Here is a 24,472-nt window from a genome sequence, read left to right as displayed (position 1 = left end):
ACGGTGCATGCACGTAGGAATGTCATCTTGTGATTTTTGATGGGTTATGCCAACACGTATTTTTACACCCTGACATCATGACTCCTTCGTCGTTTTCTCTCGGGCGTTCTCTCGGGCGACTTCCCTTTTGATTCCTCGAGTTATATAATCGGATTGCGTAAGACTAATTAAAAGACGACGCAGTAACAAGTTCCTACGATTCTTTGTAACGCCAGGTACATCATTTCTGCATTATCAGTAAAGAGCGTGTAAGCGATCAATGTTTTTGCACGTGAAATAACGCAAGTACTCCAACGTTGGACGAAAAAGCCATAACTGTTCAATACTGAAATTAAGATAACCTACGTCATATTATATACGTATCACAACCTTTTTTTGTGATTGGTATAAAGCGTGGTTTTTGTGGAAATACGAGCACCTTTCCCATCGCCAATTCTCTATACTTAACGTCAATCGATCCGTCATTGATCTTGAATCTATATAGAATCGTGGGTCCTGATGAAACTTACCGTAACTCTCTTCCACGAAGCAAATCATATAAATTCGAAATAACGCGAGTTTGCTTTGCGTCTATAAAAATCATATGTCACGTTTCACCAAGTTCGATTGCATTACTCATTCGTACCTTCTACTCCGGTATCCTTGTAACATATTCATGCTGACGATAGACGGGTGACTATCTGATGCATCTTGCACTACATAAACCAATAAATTGCATCTCGAACGTAGACTCGTAAAGCACGACGACTATCCTATCCGATAAGACAGCTACCGTTCCTATCCCTCCATCGTCTCTGAAATATGCTGAGTTGATTTCCACCCGTCTATTACCCACGGGCCTGCAGTGATTCACGATTCACGGTCAGGCGATTGTGATAAGTCAGGACTGATCGCAACGTTACCTCAGTATATATTTTCCGTGTTGCTCGCAATGAAGATCCCTTCTGTCTATGAGAAAAATAAATATGACTGTCTCCCGTGAGCACCTTGTGAGAGGGACAAACATGCCGGACCTGTTACAAAGTCGTATCCTGACTGACCTTATCGGTATAGACAACCCTAGGCGTAACACTCCACCCATTTCGAAACCAAAGCTGAAATCCTATACCCCACCGGCATCGCCACCAGCACCATCGGCACGTTTGTTATTCTCTCTTTTGACGGTATGTACCCTGCTGGGGAAATTGGATGTGTTATCGGCCCAAGGATAGCGATTGAATGTACGGTTCGCAGTGCAATGTTTATCCACGGGTATATAGTATCGCACACACCGTACGTAACTATGTAGTACCTAGGGCTACTGCCACGAATCTCGGTAACGGCTAGAAACCCGAGCCACTCCAGTGTTGGATCCACTGTAGTCACTCCTCGCGGCAGGTACACGCCTCGGGGATTTACGGGAGGGTGCGCTAAGTAACGCATTCCCGTAACTTATATTTCCATGACACGAATTCCTTGCGTTCCAATTTCCCCCTTACTCCTTCCTTGTCTCCTTCGTCATTTTTCCTCTCTACTCCCTGTGTCAACTGATCTTGCTTTTGCGATCGGTCAGCTACCACTGGGACAGCAGTGAACTCTACGACTCGTGATCTCTCAGTGAACGGGGGTAATTTCAATTAAACTGCTTTATTAGGCCGATGACATTTATGCAGATAACGTTTAATTTATCAGAGAGAAGTGTCGCAGGTGGATTAAACTTTATATTCTCCTACCTCGGTATATCCTCGAGGGTAGTTATAGAGTGTTTCGCGATCCCGAGTCTATGGGAAGTTTCATGGAGAGGCAGCCTGGCAATTAAGGATTAATTAAACCGTGACCCGTGCGATATAGAGGAGCGGGAAGAAATTGGACCCCGTGCAGACAATTTCGAACGTTAGACTTTGTCTGGTTCGTGCCATTTTAGTTCACTCGGTATACGAGACCAGCTGCGACCTATTTAGCTACTTTCATGAGATACACGTCGTCCCCAGTACCCTCGACTAATTTTTTTTTACTTTTTTTTTACTCGGTCTCAACCTCGTCACCATATACGTTAACGAGCTTGAAGACCTACGAGAATCCCCAAAAATAATCGGTGACACTACTACCCAGGAGTCGTTTCAAGATACCCCAAGAAGATATTCACGCACCTATTCAATACTGTGCCTGATCCCTCCTTATACTCGGGATAGTATTCGTCCTTTCCGACCTCAATGTTACTTATCCTCGTAATTGTATTTTAGTTTAAAACCTTCGTATCCCGTGTCTACTGGCGAGTGGAAAATAAGTACAAGCCGCCAGGAGCTCTGTCGCCTTCTCCCTCTTTACTTTCGTAGCCCTGCCTAGACTCGTGATTACCGTCTTTACTGCCGTCTAACGTAAGCGTTAGTACCCATGTAAATTTCACGTAATAGGACCCGCACTTGGACTGTGATATATGACCGTTTACTGCACCGCTATTTGATGTACTTTTCTAGGCGCGTGTCTTTAAGTGGAGGTCGCCCAACTTACCGAACGCGCGATAAATTAAAAAGGTTTGAGCGACGTCGAGAATGTGCTCTGTGGTTCGCGTGAATACTGTGTAAAATGTTTGAAAGGTTAAAAGCTTCGGTATAAAGCCTTTAACCCTATGTCGCGTGACAAGTTCTTGTGTTCCAGGAAGTTGCGATTGGGATTGTAGAGCTTGTATAGAAAAATAAAGGAGAATTGACGGATCAGGAAGAATTGATCGGAAACCTTCTGGTTACTACTTCAACCTTAACCTTACAGACTAAACTGTGTTACATTATTTTTACCTGTATATGGTGATGATAATAGTCACCTCCCTCTTTACCGGTTTCGTTAATGCAGCCACGCTGTAAAAGCTCAGAAATGGGCGCGGCTAACTCAGGTGATATCGAGCTGGCTGGTGCGAATACAGACGGGTATCACAGCTGTATAGCATATACGTATAGGTATGTATATAGTGCGTCTAAGTGGGTTGGATGTGATAGGATGCTAGACAGGGAGGTACATATGTACTGCACTTATTATGTATCCACGTGTAGTCGCAATGTACGTGCAAGAAAGGTTTGCACGGTACCGTCACTTTGTTCCCAAAAGAATTCTCCTCCAAAGTGAAACCTTTAGCCGTGCCCATTGGCTCGTTTCTCATATACTCGGTGATACCACTAGAAATCTACTGTATAGCTACCGAACGCCGTATACGATTTCCGCTCGGTTGCACCGTGTTCTGCACACTGTTGCATAAACGTACGTGATAATATATACGTCAATTTTGAACCCTCAGGATCCGCTTCGATGATTTCAATACACTTGGATAATCGGATAATTTGTGTGAACGCCAAGAGATGTTCTAAGGGTGTATTTGGATCCTTGGCGTCTTTTGATACGATAACTTGAAGCCACGTTAGCAGATTTCACGAGAGGAATAGATTCCAATTTGAAGAAGGCGTTGAAAAGAGAGGGCGTAGGTCCTGTATGATAGTAGATTCCTCAGGAGTGATTTTTCTTCCTTTTCAGATAATCAGCTTCTTTATTGCACTCATTCGTTCTTTGATTCCTTCTAAATTTGGTCCAGTTCTGTACGGACCCTTGTGATATTTCTCAGTAACACTATGTGGAATGTACCTTCTACCTAGACAGATCATCTTTGCTCGCTGACCCTAGTTCAAAGTTGCCTCTGTGACGATTTCTTTCCGAAGCTTTGCAGGGTGGTCCGTTGTTTTTGTCACGGGTGGAGTGGATATCGATTTTGTTCTCTGAGGGCAGCCTGAGGCTGAGAATGCAGAGGAAAAGCAGTATACTTGGCTACTTGAGACGTGTGACGGCGACGCCCGACGTCGGGACGCCGCTTTGCCATTATGTGCCTCTAATGGCACGAATCAATCTCGATACTTATCAGTAGATCGAGTGCATAAAGTTAACCCTTGTTACGTGCAATCTCCCGTGCATAGGTAACGTGTTGCCTAGCTATAGCTAGCTACCTAGCCTTACCTACCATTTACCGATTACGTTTATCCCACAATGAAAGTTCGACCACTTGAACGAATAATCCTGTTGGATGAAATTTCGGGATATTGAAATTTTCATTACGTCATTCAGGAGCACTTGAAAGGTCTCGATACACCACCCCCTCCCACCATCGTGACGTGAATATTTTTCGTCATCCGTCGCGACGCTGTTCTTTCCATTGTATACTGGATGCTTTATAATTTTCCTAATGAAAGTCTTCCTCTATCGTAGGCAGGTTACGTATGCATATCGAGTGTCCCTGCACGCGGTCTGTTTACCGGTACGAAAGGACAGCGAAGTACGTTCGGTTGAGTTGCCGTGTATATCGTGTCAGGGTGATACACGTATGTACAAAGTTATCTGACCCTCTCGCTATATTTAGTATTTGCTAAAAGAGTGCAAGAAGACTGCACGAGCCTTGAGGATGAGCTAGCAGGTTCCGCAGTATATTTTTCGTGTCTCACAGCAATTTCTGTTCCCTCGAGTGTCCTCGCTAATTGTTCCTAATTTACAGCTCTTAATATACACCCACGCACAATTATTTCAACGGTCTCTGGCCGAACGCATTCTATCTCGTGCCGCTCGGTCGACAGCGAATGACTTTTGGAACAATGCCTTCTAAATTTACATTTGCAACTACTTCGATCGATCCCTCGACCCTTGGGCGTTGCAGGGTTTTTGAACTTGCAGTATATGCCGAGAACACACAGCAGGCAGGATATACGCTTCGGGAATTTAGTTCGATGCTCGGCTCGAATTAGTTTCCAAGTGACGACGGTGGTCGTAGCGCGCGAGGAAACTTGAAGATTCAAAAGAGAAGCGCACGGAAGTAGAACGAACCGAGCGACGTTTCGGACGGAGTAGTGTACTTCGTATGCATGAATATGCATGTGCGTATCCTGGCAACCTGCAGCCAACAGCTTCGCCCATCTAATTTGTGCTTGTTAGTCTCAGGCAGCTGCTGCTACGGATGAAATTGAACACCGCGAGATCCCTGGAATAGTTTACGCTACTAAAAAAAAATAAAAAAAAAATACCTAAATATACCTAGGTACACAAGTGCTGTAACAGTTGCCCCGAACTGTATATAAAACTCCGACCGCTTTGGTTTTACATGGCTTTCTTTTTATATATCCCGCCATTAGTAAACGTACCTGTGGTTCCTGATGCAGAAGTCCGTTTCCCATCGATCGCTCTTGGGAATGACTTCTTGTTGCTATCCAGCTTTTCAGCCGTGAGCATCGAAGCTGCTGAAGTTGCCGGACACGATCGTTACGGGCTCCCAGGAATATGTTCAGTCTCTTCGTACCGGCGAGAGAGTTTGTTCCTTTGGTAGATATCTTTGAGATACTGGGATATGATATCCATATGGGTCCATCGTCCCAGAGAAGATCGAATCCACCGATTCTAGTCTCTCGACCTGTCAGGTATCCCTCGAAGTCTAAAATCGTCAGGAGGTCGTCGAGCATATCGAATTTTAATCGATGATCTTCAGCGTCTGTGGCGGTCAAGGATGGCGAGGCGTTCACCTCGAGTAACCAAGGAGTCAAGGCTTCGTCAATGAGAATATCGTAACCGTAGAGCTCGAAGGAGTTTCTTCCTTGCATTATTACTGGTTGGACCGCATGCAGACTCCCCATGATGACACCTAAACGTAACACGGGAAGGTAAATGCTTGTACGGATTTCACCTTTCTTTATCTGTATACAAAACGCCTGTAACTTGATATTGCCAGATATGCTAATAAACGCATGCGACCTCGAAGTTAAGACTCTTGTGCAATTCTCTATAACGATTTGAACCCGTGAGGTTAATGGCACGTAACTCCCATCAGTTGTTGAACCAAAGGTTACGTGATCGGAATATCATAGCACTGAATTAATGGCGATTGTCAGGCTCGTATCTCTGGCAAAGTATCCCGACTCTGCAATCAGCGAACTCGGTACACGCCCATCTTGGTGAACGGGTTGGTATAGCCATCCCACTACGATTGTTTTACATTGTGTACAGCCTCGTCAATTTTATACTGGGATTTTCGCGTATCGGAACCAGTAGGAAGTTCTTCGAGTTTCCGAGTGACTCTCTGTCCTCTAGATTGGCCAATCGGAAAATCGTCGGAAAAACTTGTCAATCGAGTGAAAACTTATGGGCAACTAATTAGAAAGTAACTTCAGTTTCTATCTCGTGTTAAAGTCGCCGGTAAATGCAAAATCATTACAGAGGCTTTTGGGGTATCTCTTATATAACGATCCATTGTTACCAACATGACATCCAAAATTGGCTCGGTGCGTAATTTCATTTAACGTGGCACTTCGAGAACTTTGCCTATCCGTAACTGTTCCCCGGGCAAGAGAATAACAATCTGGCGAGCAGGGCCATTTGTTAGCAATGCTTGTATTAGATTGGGTCGTTAGAATTTATGGATACACGCACAGGCACCCAGTTTCAGAAAGATAGTTTATATTACTCGAAATGGAGGTGGTTTATTACCAATCGATGCTCATGCTTCATTCAATCAGTCAAGCCCAAGGGGCAGTGGCAAATGATTTTTAAGCAATTTTACGATCGAGTGATACCAACCGGGGGGGTTGAAATTTCTATCAGCTCCACCTTCCCCGTCCCGCGCAGTGTTAACCGCGATAGATTGTTCATTAACGTTAAAGCCAGAGTCTCTAACCTAGCGAGCTGTACCGAGTGCGAGTCTTTGATATACCAGAAATGCGTTGTAGCAAGGTGTCAACCACAGGGACTCCGTGCCGTGCAGTCAAGTACTCTCTAATTTTCAGTAGACCCCATTTACAGCCATGTTTAACTTGCGCTCTCGTTGGACCCTCGGCATTGGGGCTGGATTCTATTTTCAGTTGAATAGCCATATTGGTGAGGTGCACCCTGGTGTCGTTGATTCTCTCGAGCGAAAACAATTCCCCGGATAAACGAGCAAAGCCCTCCCTCGCCAGCCATACTTTTAACGGTTGAAAGGACGTAACCAGCACGTAGATTCGTAGATCGAACTTCCGACCTGACACGAGAGAGAAAGAACGTTTTAATCTAACCTAACCTCTACCGTGCGACTATCACGTATCGAAACGTCATGTATCTGGTGAAGTCTCAGTTACTTCCCAAAGAAACTTGCCTGCCAGCAGGTAAGGGTCGTCCACGTATTTCTGGACTACGAAAGTCTCGGCGCTCCCGTCGCCGTCTACTTGTTGCGCAAACTCCTTGTTCCTCCAGTCGACGAGATCCTTGAGCTTCCGAAAGAGAAATATTCCACGTCCCTGAGACCTACCTGCGGGCTTCACGATCCACGTACCGCCGAGCTTGTGATACTCTTCGATGAACATGCGATACTCGCTCGGTAGCTCGAACGTAATTGGCATCGAGTCGCAGAGCTTTGCCTCCTCCGTTTTACCAATTTTTAGTAGGAGCTTTCTGTAGCGCTTTAAATTACGACAGAGATAATTCTTCCTAGTGAGCTCGTAGTGGTTACGGAAGTGTGGTATCTTCTGATATGGATGCAGCTTGGTATCGAGCGCCTGGCGAACGTCACACGTTTCGCACCACCATAAGTGCCAGCTGGTATCACCCTCGGCTGTTACCTTTACATTTTACGATAACGATCTACGCGATAATAATTTTCATACTTTAACCTGGCACGTGTAGATTACCTGCAGCCATCCTCTCGCCAACATCGCCTTAACCTGCGTACCGGTGGGAAAGTCACATCGAAACTTTATCACCCCACCTTTATCGTACTTGGAGCCATTACGTTTCTTTGATTTCATTGGCGAAGTAGCGCATGACTTTATCGGAGTACCAATTTCGCGTTGGCTCATCATTATTTCTCGTGATACAAAAACAATCTCCCAGGCTGTTTGTATTCTTTTGAAACTATCGATGGGACTCCCTGACGTTTTGGCAGCTTGAAAATCTTCCGAAACAATCGAAGCTCGTGTCTCCGATCGGATGCATTGTTCAATCTTCCAAGAGACTTTCGAGCACTAGATACGTATTGTGGATACACAAACTTTGCCTATTGCATTCTTGCCAAAGGCTGTGCTAATGTCGGTGTACACTCTAATCATTTTTTCATACGAGTACCGGGCTTTAAGTCGAGCTTCATACCCCTCCCTCCCGCATCCCGGGGTGTGACAATGGTATCGGCAGGCGCTTTAGGGACATCAGATGTAAGGTGTACCTAACGGTAATGCATGTACAGGTCCGGATGTACGTTGCATGCATGATAGATTCAGCCATCAGGCTTACGCCGACGAGGGGGCTCTATTGTGTCGAAGGTTTTCAGCTTGAAGGGCCGTTTGCCTGCCAACTTACACCCAGAGAAGCATCCTCCAGACCTCTTGTCGTCTGCGCCCTCAAGGCATCCATAAAAAGTTCTACGGAAAAAGTTACACGTCAGGAGACGCTCCCGAATTCCCTATGAGTTTCAGGTGAAATATCTAAAGTCCATGATACGAGCGCAGTACGTGGAGATGGCAATAAGAGCTCCCCTCCACTCGTATCTCAATTGCACATTAATCGTGAGATCCCGTTAAGCTCAGCTTTTGGCATTAAAGTATACCATATTTCTTTATGGGATTCAATAGCGCGCTTCAATTCCTTACTATACACAGTCTGTATGGTATACAAGTAATCGATGCGTAAATCCCATATCCTCTAACCTTTGAATCCCTTGAAAACTTTGAGTTTCATGTTTGGGTACTTTTGTGATGTACGCATTTTCATCCTGTATTCAATTATTCGTTGTACTTCGCGAAAGACACTTTTCCGCCACGTCAAAGCCAGCGCGAAATTGAGTGATCTCGCGAATGAAGACGTCGCGTTTCCTTTGGAATTTCATGCTTCCTTCGTTCTGTTTAGCGAGTGGCTGAAAAGCAGGATGTGCTATTGACTAGTCATTCCTTGACATTGCCTTGTACAAGTGATCTATCTGTAGTTTCTACCTGGTGATGTTCCTGGCGCATTCATTGTCATCCTCCTTGCTCTTGGAAATCATGGAAATCAAATCGGCAGGAATGTACGTTTCTTTTACAGTGACTGGACTGTACCTGCTGCGCGCCAGGCGACAGTGACTTTGAAGTCTTGACAGGAGCAAGTGGTGGGCGATAATGCGATATAAATAGCTACTCTTTTCCACCCACGTGTCTTTGTCCCTAGCGTGACTATTAGCTTCGTTATGGGACTTTTGCTGGTGCTCGGTAGAAAATACGCGGGTCGCGTAGTATAACGCGTGGTTGATAAATATATATATACAATCAATACGCGCGTGCATCATTCGCCACGTGCATAAGACTTCTTCGCGTGACAGGAATGACATGTCATGCTTTTTGTCAATGGCGCTTACAAGTGGCGTGTCAGGCCTCTACGTGTCTCCTTTTTCCTTTTCTTCCAAGGCACGTGAACCCTGACTCGAAACTAATTTCGATGACTCACACGGCGCTCGAAACGACAGTAGCACTGCGTCGGAGCATGACACACTTAAGGTAGGATCATAATTTTTTCATTAGCTTGAAAAAAATAATTTACAAAGAAAACGCAGCGTATATATTCCTCAAATACATTTTGCAAGTTCTCTATAGTTTCTTTTCAATATGCACAAGCGAGACTTCGGCGTTCATCATTATAGACATTTTTCTACCAATTGATCGATATCATCGATAGATCTCACTATGAACGGCGATGTTCATTAGTTACTTTTTTTTTTTCAGTACCGCTTAACCACCCAGCGCTATTTTTACTTGTACACGCAAGTACACACGTCCGACAATGCTCCTTTCTGATTCGTGAAAGGGGAGCCCTATATCCTTTAACGCACGTCTCCACGGGAAACTACTTGCAGCTGCCTTGAATGTAACGTAATGTTCTGTTAACGTTGACTTTCTTCATATTCCTTTTTTTATAGTTCATTTTTGAGCAGGTAAACAATGTAGATATATATGCGGCTATATACTTGAGGCAGAATCGATTCGCTCGCCGACCGAAAATTCAGCGCAGACTCTGGCAAGGCTTCTGGGAGGCTGAAAACTATAATATACACAGGGCCTACCCATCCGTCCTTTGAATGTACAAAGCTAAAGGAAGAAATACGAAAAGCGTAATGAGTCCCTCGGTTTTTGTCGATGTGCATCGAGGTTGCAATTTCTACAGTTTCTCTTTCCACCTCATCAGACTTTCTCTTTTTGTCTCTGAGATACATCGGCAAGGTACAACCTGACGTTATGGAATTCTTAATCTCTCAGCTGATCAACTGTCAGCCAGTGTAGCAGCCTTATCAAGCCCGATTATGAAAAGACACCGGTGTGGCACTTGCTCCGGAATCGGTTAACGGTCGGAAGTAGGTAGTTAGTTCGTAACGCGTCGAGTTACGCGAAGAGCGCGGTGTCCAGTTACGTTATACGGCACGTCCTCATTTCACTCCTGTCCCATTATGTGCGTAGGGAGAATCGCTCGAGAAGGTCTCGTTTTAGATAGGACCTTGAACCAGAGCAGTAATGGTGAGCTCGTTACGTCATGTAATTAACAATGCAAACTTTACCTTCTGAACGTACATTATAAAATTATCTCAAATAAAGGAATCAATGAGCACCGATTCTCTCTTAATCAATAAATGATGAAATTGATAATTTCAGTGAATTACAGAAGAAGAAAAAAAAGAAACTGTTATTCGCAAATTTCCATGTTAAACCGGTCCCTGTTCAATCCTATCTGTATACCGGCTGATTACAAACGGGTTCCAGTTTCTTTATCACTTCGCGTCTACTCAGCGAAAACGTCGTTTCCGACGTGGCCACGGGTTTGCATCGTATTGCTGTAGGAGCTACGTCACATGACCTCCGATTGATTTAATTAGTCGGTAATGATACAGATAGTCTGCACTCGTTTGCATAAAACATAGTACCGCACCGTTGCTGCTGTCCTGGGTCGTTAAATTGAAAGAACGCAGCATGTAACAGTGCCGGCTGGTAAAGTTAGTATACCGTTCAGATTAAATTAAATTTGATCATAATATGAGAATTTAATAAATACGTTGCATTTTCACTTTCGATCATCGCCTATATCGTTACGTCACGTTTACGTCGTTCCGTTAAATTTTTACCATGTAAACACCCGCTGCTTCTTACTCCTGTTGCGGTAACGCAGATACAATAAGGAAAGTATCCCAAGTGACTGCACTTGGCTGCATCTAGCCTGGTACGAAAATATCTACGTCTAAATTGCTTCCACAAAGTCAATGTCGCTCGGACGAAAATACTACTGGTAACTGTCGCCAACTACGACCGACCCTCCTGTGAATTTCGTGTTGGCCATCAGTCGTACTTTACTGATCTGTCCGATACACACTTTACCATCCGGTTCAGAATTGCCGTGCAGATGACCCTTTTTAAAAATTGCTTGGGCTGCTGTCCTCTGCGTGAATTGCTGACTTACTGTGGGGGTGAGAGCCTCGATTGCGTAACGTATACCCCCCTTTATCAGGTAAATTCAGTAGTCGTGTTCTACGGTTTTATTTTTTATTGTCACAGTGCATCTTATACTTAGAGTCTCTTGCAAGATTCTAGTCGATTTTGCTGCACGGGTACAAAGGATTCCATGCAAAATAAATATCTTGGTAGGATCTGTACTGCCAATCACTGGCAGTCAGTTGATTTCCCTTCGGGGGGTAAGAATGATAAATTAGTGAAGAAGGAAAATTATATTTACTTGTCGAATCTACCCTTGGAAGCATTTACGGTTCTGGATCGCGGAGTAGATCATTGGTAGTATTCAGGCGCCATATGCATTTTCGCTTCAGACGAGGGAAGGTGCTGTAACATAATTTTGCAGGACCTGCGTATTCCCCACCCATGATTTCGTACTGGGTGGGAGATCGATATAATGCCGTGTAACGATGTATACAATAAAGACTGGAGGGTTGCAGTCAACCGCTGTATGAAATGGGTTACAGAATTTAAGTAACTTGTTGGTTGAAATGTTTTTTTTTTTTTAACTAAAATTATATATCAGGACCTAATGAAGAACAGTAGAACGGAGATTGCGACCTTTCAATGTTTCCGATTAAACATCCATGTCCTGTGATCTCGAATGAACGTGGCTCGGGCATCATCGGATGGCGCACCGCACGACGTATATTTCAGACTGGATATTACACGTGGCTGTTGTGGCAGTTACAAATCTCCCTATTTACTCGAGGGGATATATAAACTCTCTTGATTTTGCGTGACCCCGTTTGATGAAATCCGTTACATCGATCCCCATTCTCAACCAAGCCAGATCCAATAAGGGACAGAGGTTACTTCCAATGCAGTGGGTTCTGGACACTGGGGAAATAGCCCAATGTACAAGTTATAAATGGTTAAATTGCAGGATCAACTTAATCGTTTTGGGTTTTCCAGAAATAATCACAGTATATGTCAAATAATCATCTTGTGGGTAAACACATGGTATATACCATTTTTGTACCAGTATACGCCTGAGAGAAGCACAAATCGTTCTGTCGAAGTAGAATGTCTTTGACAATGATATTTCTACCTAGTAGAACATGTGTTGTTTCCATCTACTAGAGGAGTTACAGGTATACGTAATACGTGTATGGCTCCTCGTGGAGTGAACGGTTGGATCCGAGGTACATATCTTGTATATATTGAGCAAGCTTTGTATTTATGTGAAAAGACCAAAGTTATTGGAAACGTATAAGAACGGTGAACGTTTGAAAATAAATTTATGATATTTCCTTCTTGCCCACGGCGCATGAAAAATCTCATTTGCCAGTCGGAAGTGAAATTGTTTAGGCGTTGCCATCAGTGGCCGATTAAAAAATTCATAAGTTCTGCATCTGGGGATCTTGTTTTGAAATTTACATATATTATGTTTATATGTATACGCAGATTAACAACTTGAAATTAACTTAGTTGGAATTAAATCAGCTAGTTATCTTCTTTCTCTTCCCCTTCTTCTCCCCCCCCTCTCTCTCTCTGATGTCTACATTCGCTCCAAGTACTTACGCATACTCAAATGCATTGGATTATCGGTCGACTTGTTATTGTGGATCTACTGGATCTCATCAAACTTCTTCTTTTCTTCTTTTGCAGGTCGAGGCCGGTGACGTTATACTCAGGGTGAATGAAGTCGACGTCAACCGATTTAGTACTAAAGAAGGTAACAGTGATTCTATTGACTGAAATCGCCCAGTTATATCCCAGTTAGCATTTTTATATCGTAGGTCAAATTTAATTTATTTGCACATGCGCAGAGTATATGTCATCGGTTAATAACTTTGATAGCGAGTTCGATAACTTTGACTTCATTGTCAGTTGTTACGTCATTTTTCATATTCGATTCTTATGAAAATTTTAATTTTTATTTGACACACGTCAATTTTACTTGTGTTATTCACTGTGATGATTTATCTATGAAATTATTTGAAATATTGACACGAGCTCTGTGATAATTCCTTATACTTTGCCTCTACGTACTAATTTACGGGATAACACTTGAATATTAACACCGAGGGTGAGAAGAAATGATTATTTCCAATATTCATCAATTCTTTCGTATAATCATGAATTAAGCATTGTATTCTTTATCATATACGTATATGAATTTCATTATCCCCGTTATATTTTTGATAAACCTGCGAAGTTTTCGGCTGCCACTATCGACAGGGAGATGATATTTATGTCTCGATCCGCTTCCCAGCTTTACTGGTCGTTCCATATGAAGCATTGCTACCAGAAAAAGTTTTAGGCATACGTTCCAGCTAACACGTGTTGTATACCTATATACATATATGCACGTGACGATATGACGTTATTTATTTCGATCGCCGTGCAAGCGACTGATATTTAAATTGACTAGGTATAGTATTATAGATTACATCAATTTTAAAAAGTATGGAATACGTTTCTTCTTCGACCAATAGCACAGCTCAAAGTGCATACAGGAATACACAAATTCTCATAGAAAAGCAAGATAAAAGGAGCTGCAGTTCTGAGAAGCTGGACTTACGTGTCTCTGATGCAGACTGACGTATCGAAATGACTGAGATAAACGAAGCGAGTGAAGTTTGGAATCTTCTGTTCTCTTTTATTATATTCCGTGAGACTACGGGGGGTAGAGAAGACAATGGTAGAAAATTTCTTGCCGTACAAAAGTTTTGTTAGCTTAAGTGAGATTGAAATATTGACAGGTAAATAGGTTAGGTACATTCATTGGGGAAATGTGTATGGAGAGTTTGTGAGGCGAATCGTCGCGATAGGAAAAATGATGAATTTAGGAAACTTTCTATGATTTGCGGAAACATTGTTATCTTATCTTATTTTCGAATTGTTATCTCGTCTAATCTTCCAATGTGCTTTACGAGGCGGATGACGTACGTAAATGTAATTTGACAAAATGAGAGCGTCGCGTGAATGATCCTTAAATTTTTTCCTTTTAACCTCATCATTTCCCCGTCAGTTGTCATTGTCAGCCGTCAATTTTGTAATTTGTCAACGTCGTTCACCCGAAAATTTGGTTTCCCACAATTACATGTAAATCGACGTGCACCGTATTGATTTCACCGCGTGCATAATGGCAATTGAAATCGAGTTGGACAACACTACTGAAAATATAATATGTAAGAGTACATAATTAAACGTATTAATGTTATTAAATGACTATCGAATAATAGAGGTTGCAGCACTTCAAAAAAGAGTTGACGTTTTCTTGAACAATAAACAGAGCAAGCAGCACTGTATAAATTGATCTTTTCATTATACATAGATAAATTGTCATTATCGATCCCACACTAAGCACGTGTTTCCAAAAGAATCTCATGTGCACCGCAGGTAAACATATATAACAGGTAATATCGGCACCGTGAGTCAGCTTACGTTGTATAATAGCCATTGATCACATTCTTTAAAGCCCAGGATGACACCAATAGGTTTAACTCGAAAATTTGGCAATATTCTAGAAATACACGAAATATGGATTAAAAAAACTTTATCATCGGTCACAAATAACGTAACCATTGCATTTTTAGATGAATCCAAGATCTCGATATAAATTCGAAAGTTTGATAAATAAAAATTCAATCAAACATCACGTTCATCTGGTTTTCACAATTTTATACCATTTAGATAAATTCTGCAGCATAACTGTATCTTTGTCTCGAAACCTATGGAACACACGAAGGAACCTTCCGTAACCTAGCACAACGTGCCACTCGTTAACTTCACTTTCCTTCCACATATGTAGCAAAGGCATGCTGTATATATGCTTATAGGCCCCGGCCCACGTAACTCCCATTCTGACAAACCTACCCACTCGAGGCTGACTCGCTTCTCCCACAAATGCATCTCTCTGTTTCTGTTTCAGTACTAAAATGTCTCCGGCTCTCGTCAGATCCAGTTACCCTAAAGCTACGAAGGGGTAAGTAAGTCCGAGGCCTCTCATCGCTGATACTGACGAGTCTGACTACTCGCGCTTTTAATATTATTCACTTAACGTTCCATTCAGTGTAGATCGTGTGATTTGGAATTTATTAAAGGCATATACATCGATGGGACCTTTTTGGAAAGATTCTCACGTGGGGTGTGTCTCCTTGGGTTATGGCGACGATTCGTTCGGCACTTGTAGTATCGTTTACTCTATTTCCCTTTTTCTAACATAAAGGTGAAGCCTTTAGATTTTGCGAAAAAATATATTCGCATTTGACATTTACTCGCGGGTCGCATACGTCTTTCGTGAATGAACATTATGGAACGGATTCTTGGTGTACGTGTTGGCGTGGATTATGGACACGTTTCATTAGCGAGTTCGATAATCGGATAGGATTGTTGGTGTACTATCTGATGATTATCGATCTCACGATATCGCCCATAAGCATATATCGTTTCGAGATCTAGAACCAGTTATCGCTTTATTCGGCGAATGACTTGCGAGTTATTTCGTAAATTCCTAACTGAATTATATTTGAATTCGCGATTTTATCGCTCGTGTTTAAAAACAGTATATTTCTCGGAACCGTTATCAATTTCGAGTGTCGCAAATATCAACGGACATCCGGACGGAATGACAGTTCATCATTCCGTGGAGTATCGTTGGATTGTCCTCTAACTACACAAATGATAACGTGCGACCGATGTTAATTTTTATTTCATTATTTATTCAGCCATTATTAATTCTTTGCCAGTTAACAAATTGCAGACGCTCGAAACACCAAATAATCCATGCGTTGAATCAGAGATACAGTGCTATGCTAACGAACCGAGTAACTCGTGCAGAAAATTTGCAAATTCCTAATTGCTTTATTTATTTACTGAAAAATTGCTTATTTCATTAAAGGGTGCTGATATTTTTCTCAATAACTCGCGCATACGCTTGTGTAGCCCATGTTAAGGCAGTGGAAATCACGTGGCAGTGAAAATTTAATGTGACAGACCATCTCCACGTGGTATTCAGTTTTTATTTTGCATTCGATTACTTTGATCATTTGATAATGCGTGTGAACGAGTACCTCTTACGCGATTACAGAAACGTTACGATTACAGAAACGTTACGATACTGATAATAATGTCGACGATGCGATGCGTTCTCGCGGATGACTTCACGGAGATGAGTCCTCTATTGTCCGATGTCATTGTCATTGTTGCACGTGTATCGACGTATCAGTGAATGACTCCGTTGGACGGCGATCCGTCACGAATTCCAAAACAAATGAGCAATCGGCTATTGAGTTAAGCGTATTTTGCATTTGAAGCTCGATGCGAAGTCACGGATGAAATAGTGGCTGAAACTGGCGGCTTGGATGAGTATGCGATTTTAATTAGAATAGATAGGTTTGAAACGTGAGGTAAATTAGTCTTTAACGTATAGTTATGGAAATTATTATATTACGTCGTGTTCGCCTTGGGCTACAATTTTTTTTTTATGGGAGGACACGCTAGGAGAGGATCTTTTTTGATCGGTTGGGGAAAATAAGTACTCCGTGGCCCTCAAAACGTTCCGTTTTCTTTGGCATCCCACGTTTAGTGCAGCTTTGAAGTCACCACGTGCTGGTAATAAATTCGAACGTCCCAGAATAAACGTGTCACTTCTGTACCAGTTTTAATCAAACTTTCCCTCCTCCACCTTCGAAGTACTGTTCTTGCTCGAGTGAGTTCCACTTTGAAAGTTAATGATGTTGGAAAAGTTTGGCGCCCTAGTAATTATTTTCGATAAATATATAAAACTCGAAGTAAACTTTAAATACTCCCGTGTCAGAATAAATATAGAGGCTGAAGTATATAAGAACTTTGTTATTTCACGGGTACACGTGTACCGACAGTGATTCTCTTTGGCTGAGGTTAGGAAGTTTGGGAAACTTGGACTCCTTTTAAGCGGCAGTACTTTCCTTTGACAGATCCCGCCATAAAAGCCCGAGTTAGGCGGTTCCTTTCACCTGGTCAGGAGAGCGAGGATCTCGAGGTTACGAATGCCTCCCGGACCACCTCCTCCGAGGGCAATCCTAGGGAGAGATCGTCCGGAAGTTGCGAGGAAAAGGAAAAGAGGAAATCCGCATCGCCTGATTTAGCTGTTGGATCACCCCAGGGTCCTACGGGAGCCTCGCAGTATGCGACCAGAAGTAACGGTTCGTACAGCGATGCTTCCGGTTCCTCCGAACTGGAGGCTCTACTTCCGCAAGTTGACAGCTTCAAAGAGGAAGAGCGCGCACAGTGGGAACCCCTTTCCGGTGACAAGTTTAGCCGGCAGAAAAATACTCCCAGGTAGGGACAGTCGAACGATGGCAGAAGGCAGGGTAGCTTTCGGAAGCTAATAGAAAGTGGAATGCATTGGGAACTCAGAGAGGATACATGAATGATATAATTTTAGGTTCGAAGCTTACATGATGACCGGGGATCTTATGCTGAACCTATCGCGAACGCAGCAGAGCACCGGTCTCCTCCCGAAGTATCAGAAAAAGGTGGACTCGTTGAGGTACAACAATCACCATATACACCATCACCATAATCACCACAATCACCACCATCATAACTCGGTACCCACAAGTCCTAACGAAATGCTGGGTCACCGAATGTACAAGGGGACTGGCTCCAACTCGGCCAGTACCTCGCCCGTTGGGATTAGCAAGCGCGAAAGCACCCAAGGCTCCTCCGGAGATACGAAATCTAATGCTAATTTCGGCTACTCGAGTGGTTTTGTGCGAACGTCTCGGTCGGAGGACCATTTGCAATTCCAAAAGGACCCCTCGATGAGCGCGGTGGACATAGATATCGATGACGACGTCACGTCCAGCCTAAACACGTTATTGGACACACGACCCGACAGTGGCCAAGGGGTGTCGAGCGAACGAATAGTTTGGACGTACAATGCGCCCGTCAGCTCGCCATCTGCGTCAGAGCGAACCTCTTGCTGTCAAAATGGCAGCTCCTCCCAATCCTCTAGTAGTTCCTCGACCGAGGGAACGAGTCCACAACGATCCCTATCCCCAGCATCCCCGACCTCGGTTTCTTCTTCCGTGATGTCCTCCAATTCTGGCTCCCGCAGGTTCCCTCTGCCGGTCGCGACGGGCGCACCGCTAGGTCCTTCGGGAGATGGATCCTCAACAGCTGGCTTCCACCCTACCAACGGAGACCTCAGCCAATCGGAGGCCATCAGCAACATGTCCAGTCCTGATTACAACGACGAAGAAACCATGGATATACTTAGTGCGCGTGACATTATGATGGTTAGTGATCCCAGTGACAGTGACTCCACAATATTAGCAAGTGAACCGCCTCAAAGGAGACTGAAAAGCTCTGGCTATGGGGCAAGCCAAGACAGCAGTGAGCATAGAATAGTGATTCAAGTTAAGGGTCCTGACAAGGACACCACTACGAGAAACACAACCAGCCCCAGGCAACCACGGCGGCGGGGGAATGCTGGTACAACCGAACTCCTTCCGCCGCCACAATCTACACAACGTTCTGCGTCTAATATGAATTCAGGCAACGTTACGCCTGAATTTGTTGGTTATCAGGTATATTATTTACCTTTTGCATTCATTTACTTGCTTCTACATCTTTCTCTTTTAGTATCTACCTCTCATTAACACAAGATTTTCCTTTTTCACGCAGGAGCTAAAGGAAAGCGAAGACGAAAGAGAGATTCCAAACCTGGGTGCCTGCGACGATCAAAAGCCAAGTGGTACCTCGCCGCCCCAATCTGCTGACGAAGAAAGTGATATCGAGAGTCTGCACAGCTTCCATTATAGTCCGAAAGCCGTGGACCTACCCTCGGCAGTTCGACTGGCCAAAAGGCTATACTCTTTGGATGGTTTTAAGAAATCCGATGTCTCCCGTCATCTTAGTAAAAAGTATGTGCCAATAACATTGGCAGTAAATCGTTTAACGGTACTTTCGAATAGACGTCTGATGAGAACTATTAATTTCAGCAACGACTTCAGTAGAGCCGTAGCCGAAGAATACCTGAGGTATTTCAACTTCGAACGGGACACGCTGGACGTAGCCCTCAGAAAGTTCCTTGCTCAGTTCTCATTGACTGGGGAAACCCAAGAAAGAGAGCGGGTTCTTGTACATTTCTCCAAGAGATATCTCGACTGTAACCCCGGCACCTTTAATTCTCAAGGTATACAAATTGTCTTAGTACGTAAAAGCATTTCATATTGACCACAGTTTCTAATTCTCGTCGCTCTTTCCTTACAGATGCTGTTCATACCTTAACATGTGCTATAATGCTGCTCAATACCGATCTTCATGGTCAGAATATCGGTAGGAAAATGTCGTGTTCGGAATTTATAGAGAATCTGTCAGAGCTCAATGATGGGGATAACTTTCCCAGAGAGGTGCTCAAACAGCTTTATAATGCTATCAAGTCATTCCCTCTGGAATGGGCACTGTAAGTGAAATATATGAAGTATCTTTTCGATGTGCTTCACAGGAAATATAATAAAATATGTGTATCGTAACACACAGGGATGATGAAGGTGATGAGACAGCATCTCAGGTAATGCAGCAAGGTGACGGTCCAGCGTTGTCAGGCACTGGGAATCCATTTTTAGATGTGCCAAACGTTATCGGTGCTACGGAATTCAAGAAGGGATACGTAATGCGCAAATGCTGTTATGACGCAAATGGAAAGAAAAGTACAGTCTCCTTAACATTTATCGATATCCTCGTTATAGATATCACGCAAGATCGTCGTTCTAAGTGTCTTCTTAATATATTTTAGCGCCTTTTGGGAAACGAGGTTGGAAGATGTATTATTGTACATTGAGAGAACTTGTTTTATACTTGCACAAAGACGAACATGGCTTTCGTAGTGACAGTTTGCACAATGCCATACGCATCCATCATGCACTCGCAACCAAAGCGGCCGACTATACAAAGAAACAGCACGTCTTCAGGTTACAGACTGCCGATCAAGCCGAGTATCTTTTCCAAACAAGGTAACTGATATCTTTGAAACTCTTTTATAATCACAATATATACATATGTACTGTACGTATATGTAAACACGCCTACACCCCAGGAATTAAGCAAATTCCATAATTAAATTTCATTCTCTTGAAACACACATACATAGACATACACGATTACGCACATATGTGTAAGGTATCTATACGAATAATATTATTCATTCGTTTATTTGAAATAGTATAATACAATGGTACCTATTAGTATTCAAATAACATTGTCGTTTCAGCGATTCGAAGGAGCTGCAATCCTGGATCGATACCATCAATTTTGTATGCGCGAGTTTCTCGTGTCAGCCCCTCGCTGGTGCGGTTGGATCTCAACGAAAATTTCAACGGCCTCTGCTTCCATGTAGCCACACTAAGTTGCCTCCTGTAAGTTTTACGTCGAAGCATTCCCAGAAGCAAATTTACTAACACGGAATCGACTGTTTTTCCCTGAAATTCTTTCATTTTTTTAACATCCTCATTCTTCACCTGCTCGTGAACTTATTCCGGAATAAAATAAGAAACGACGGAAAGCATCGATTGATCGTCAAATAAATCGTCAATTAATTGACTTTGTTCCTTGGTTAATCCTCTTACACAGAGGGAGCAGTTACGGGACCACGAAGAGAGGGTCAGCAGGCTGGAAGCAGAACTGGACGAGCACAGGCGACATCCGCCGGAAAGAGGCGCGAAAGCTCTGACTGTTCAGAATTATAAGGAAAAAGACGCCTACTTACACTATGAGGTATTGTAACTTTATCTTCCATTCAAGAATGACCATCGGTCTCCATTATTTGCATACAAGATCCTTGTTCCCATTTGGTTTAATAAATACTTTTCGACACTTGTTGTATAACTCTTTCTGTATGATTGTTCACAGTTAAAGAGATACAAGACGTACGCCTACTTACTGCGTTCGAGATTAGCCTTCACCGAGGTCGAGCCTTCCTTGGTAGAGAGCAGTATCGGAGAGGTGGATGAAGGAGGTGGTGCTTTGCTGAATCCGGAGGTGGCTCTGGTGCCACCACCGGTTCCTGATCGTCCAGCCACAAATAGGTACAGTTACAGGGCTGCCATTTACAACCGTAATCTTCTGAACGGTCAGGATTACGGCGGGGACATTGGTTGACGCGTGATGGGTGTCTTTTCAGCATGTGTGGTGTAGTCTGACCTGCATACGTAGGCGGGAAGCATCAGCTGACATTTGGAGGAAAAATGACCAAAAAAAAGTATAAAATAAATAAATTAAATCGATACAACGTAGCTGCTGCTAGATGCTTTGCCATATTGCGTTGCAGCATCCGTTCCATTTTCCCTTGATTATAATAACAATTATCGTCATGGGATATATGGATTTTTATTTACGGCTCACAGCATATTTCGGTCCGAGTTGGATCTGGATATTTATTTTTATTCGACATCGTTCGAAGTCGTCATGACGATAAACCTTTATCTATATGGTCAATCCAAAAATGTGAAAGAAAAAAGCGGCTGTTGCATCCGCCTGCATATTCAGACTCCTATTCCATCGTGGCCGAAATTAACTGGTGGTTGGTGGATCAGGGCTCAGAGCTAATACAATATAGTATTGTACATTATTTAATACTAATACTTAATAGTTTACCGAAGTGTTGAGATTTAGCAAGGCTCGATCAGGCTCGTGCCTTGGGAAAAGATAAGAACAGTTGAGTATTAAAACAAATTAATGGTACAGTGTCAAAGGTCTATCGTCGTATAATTCTATGAATTTCAATGGTTATATGCATGTTACGTAGTAAGCAAATAACAGTAACAGTGGTCGAATTCTGTGAGATGGCGCCTAGGGAAAATGCAATATTGCCGGTTGCATGTTCGCTGGGCGTGACGTCGAGGTGTACTGATAAAAAATAATTGTGACGTGAATTATTGAACGAAGGCTTTATCGTTGAAAATGTATGAAGCAGCTAGATGTATTATTATGAATGTTCAATGGAAAATAAAGCGATATCATTTGTATTGTACAGTTTTGATTAAGTACAATGGCGCAGTGATCTCTACAATTAACAACAGACTTCTGTATGTTTAATGAGATCTAACTAGTGGCAGATGGGACAAATGTGATATTTTCTTTATCGTGATTATTATTTTTTTTTTAATACTAAGCAACAAATTGGAAACAAATTGACCACTGTTACGTTATCATTGCTATATCAGATCATCTGCATTCAAACTCGATGTGAGAATATTATTTAATATGCGAATCGATGGATGCCTTCGTACCATTTACTTGTCTTCGGCTTACGACTCATGCTTTTTGCGTTCTTAATTAACATTCTTTTTTTGTCATTTCCTTGTTAACGTGACGATCATAACATATATGCTTTACCACTGCTCTCTTCAAATTATATTAGGGGTTTTTATTACGTTCGTTTGTGGTGAGTTTGAGCGTGAATCTATGTTTTTCAATTAAGACGAATACAATTGTTTATTAGATGTTTAAATACAAATTCCATTACGTGTAAGGGCTCCGTTGTGGAGAGTCAAATATATAATTTTTTTATTTTGTTAACTTGAACGTCATACTGTACCAGATTTCATTGCTCACGTCGTTATACGCTACGAAGGAGATATAAAACTTATCGTAATACGAATGTATGAATCTTGAAAAAAAAAATGGTGCGTGTCAACTAAGGTCATTCGAGAATCAAGTGCATCTTGGATGAATTCTTCTTAAGTTGATAATTATATTGTTTCAGAGGTTTTAACGATTCTTGGAATCAACAAGAGATATAAAGTACGTTACTTTCCATATATAACTGCTCTTCTTCTGTATCAGGGTATCAGTGAATAGGGATTGATTGACGGATCGTGATATATAAATGCGATCCAATACCTGAAAGTAGGAAAGATGCATAATCGATTAAGCTGCGAAGAGGGTTTGTTGGGTGAGGGAAAGAAAAGAATTTTTTAATCGAATGGCAGATCAGAGGCCTGGAAATATTTTCTGTTATTTCTCCGTTGCCATTTCGATGTTTTTCAATTGTTAAAAATTGCGTGAAGATGCGTGAATATTGAAATGAAATTCGAAACGATTCGAAATGTGTTATACGAGTAAAGACTGGACAAGCAACAAATTTCTGTTGACGATAGATGAATCCAACGTGAAAGAAGCCAGCACACGAGGGAGCTATTTTTCTAGCGACATGTTGGTTGAGTCGTTTCTAAAGTGGATTTTGACGAGTGCGATATAACTATTACTGTTTTTTCTATTGGAATATTTTCATTGCCTATATTTATCGTGATCAAAAATTTAATTCAACATGGGGTGTTAAATATAGTTTGAAGACTCAGTATAGCTGTAGGAAGCGGGGGACATTCTCAGAAAAAAATTTACAAAGTTCCCTGTATTTCCACCTAGAAATTAGTCCTCAAAAATTCGAGGAACGTAAGTTGACCATGAGAGAGTTAATATTAAATTATAAAGAGTACAGTTTAAAACGAAATTTGGGTAGTTAGCATTTTATAATCATTGTTTAACTTTGTTGCAGTATTATGTACATGTAGAACGTTAGCGGTTTACATATAAAAAAGAAGAAGAAATCATTGTCTCCTTTGTAAGCAGAATCACGTAGTCTAATATGTACGTATGTTCACAAGTAGAGTGTCCAAGTGATGTGATCCAACATCTAAGATACTTGACAGTCTTCAAACGTAAGGAATTGAATCTTACTTCATCGATCATGATTCCATGTCACACAATACCTGAATTATATTTATAAGACATCCTACGCAAGCGAATAATGATTTTCATGAAATTATAGTTTTAGGTATTAGAAATCGAGATTCTCTCCATATAAGATTGCGTTGTCAGTTTCAATACGTATATTATTTAAACAGTATGCATGAATAACTGAAGTTACTACCGGCATACAATTTTGCATACGATGACTTGTAAATGATGATGGTTTAAAAGGAATAACGAAATTGTTATCGATCACATAACAAGGACATCCTACTTTCAATAGCATAACGATCCCTTTT

At 42.2% G+C, this 24,472-nt stretch overlaps 2 protein-coding genes across 9 annotated transcripts in view; one reads left to right on the top strand and one right to left on the bottom strand.

Annotated features, from left to right (window-relative positions):
* LOC107273039 (PH and SEC7 domain-containing protein 1) overlaps positions 1–24,472 on the top strand; it is a 32,853-nt gene that overhangs the window by 5,509 nt on the left and 2,872 nt on the right. Inside the window, exons 2-14 of one of the 8 annotated variants that reach the window (XM_015750855.2) lie at positions 13,098–13,164; positions 15,367–15,420; positions 17,393–17,756; positions 17,863–19,009; positions 19,107–19,345; positions 19,424–19,617; positions 19,695–19,887; positions 19,965–20,134; positions 20,221–20,437; positions 20,695–20,839; positions 21,054–21,197; positions 21,333–21,508; positions 21,604–23,242. In XM_015750855.2, the coding sequence (XP_015606341.1) occupies positions 13,098–13,164; positions 15,367–15,420; positions 17,393–17,756; positions 17,863–19,009; positions 19,107–19,345; positions 19,424–19,617; positions 19,695–19,887; positions 19,965–20,134; positions 20,221–20,437; positions 20,695–20,839; positions 21,054–21,197; positions 21,333–21,508; positions 21,604–21,622 (3,129 nt within the window). In that variant the 3' untranslated portion in view covers positions 21,623–23,242. Of the gene's footprint in view, positions 1–11,341; positions 11,485–13,097; positions 13,165–15,366; positions 15,421–17,392; positions 17,757–17,862; positions 19,010–19,106; positions 19,346–19,423; positions 19,618–19,694; positions 19,888–19,964; positions 20,135–20,220; positions 20,438–20,694; positions 20,840–21,053; positions 21,198–21,332; positions 23,243–24,472 lie in introns of those variants that run through there. The other 7 variants (XM_015750862.2, XM_015750846.2, XM_015750849.2 and 4 more) reach the window with 7 other exon arrangements.
* Positions 4,757–6,505, bottom strand: LOC112495143 (probable tubulin polyglutamylase TTLL9). The gene has a single exon (XM_025090360.1). It carries the CDS (start codon positions 5,631–5,633, stop codon positions 5,031–5,033), a length of 603 nt encoding a protein of 200 aa, XP_024946128.1. The 5' UTR covers positions 5,634–6,505; the 3' UTR covers positions 4,757–5,030.

This window comes from Cephus cinctus, unplaced genomic scaffold, assembly GCF_000341935.2.
Source record: "Cephus cinctus unplaced genomic scaffold, Ccin1 Ccin1_scaffold0087, whole genome shotgun sequence".
NCBI lineage: Eukaryota > Metazoa > Arthropoda > Insecta > Hymenoptera > Cephidae > Cephus > Cephus cinctus.
Note: the sequence above shows the minus strand (reverse complement) of the source record. Positions and strands in the feature narration are given on the sequence as shown.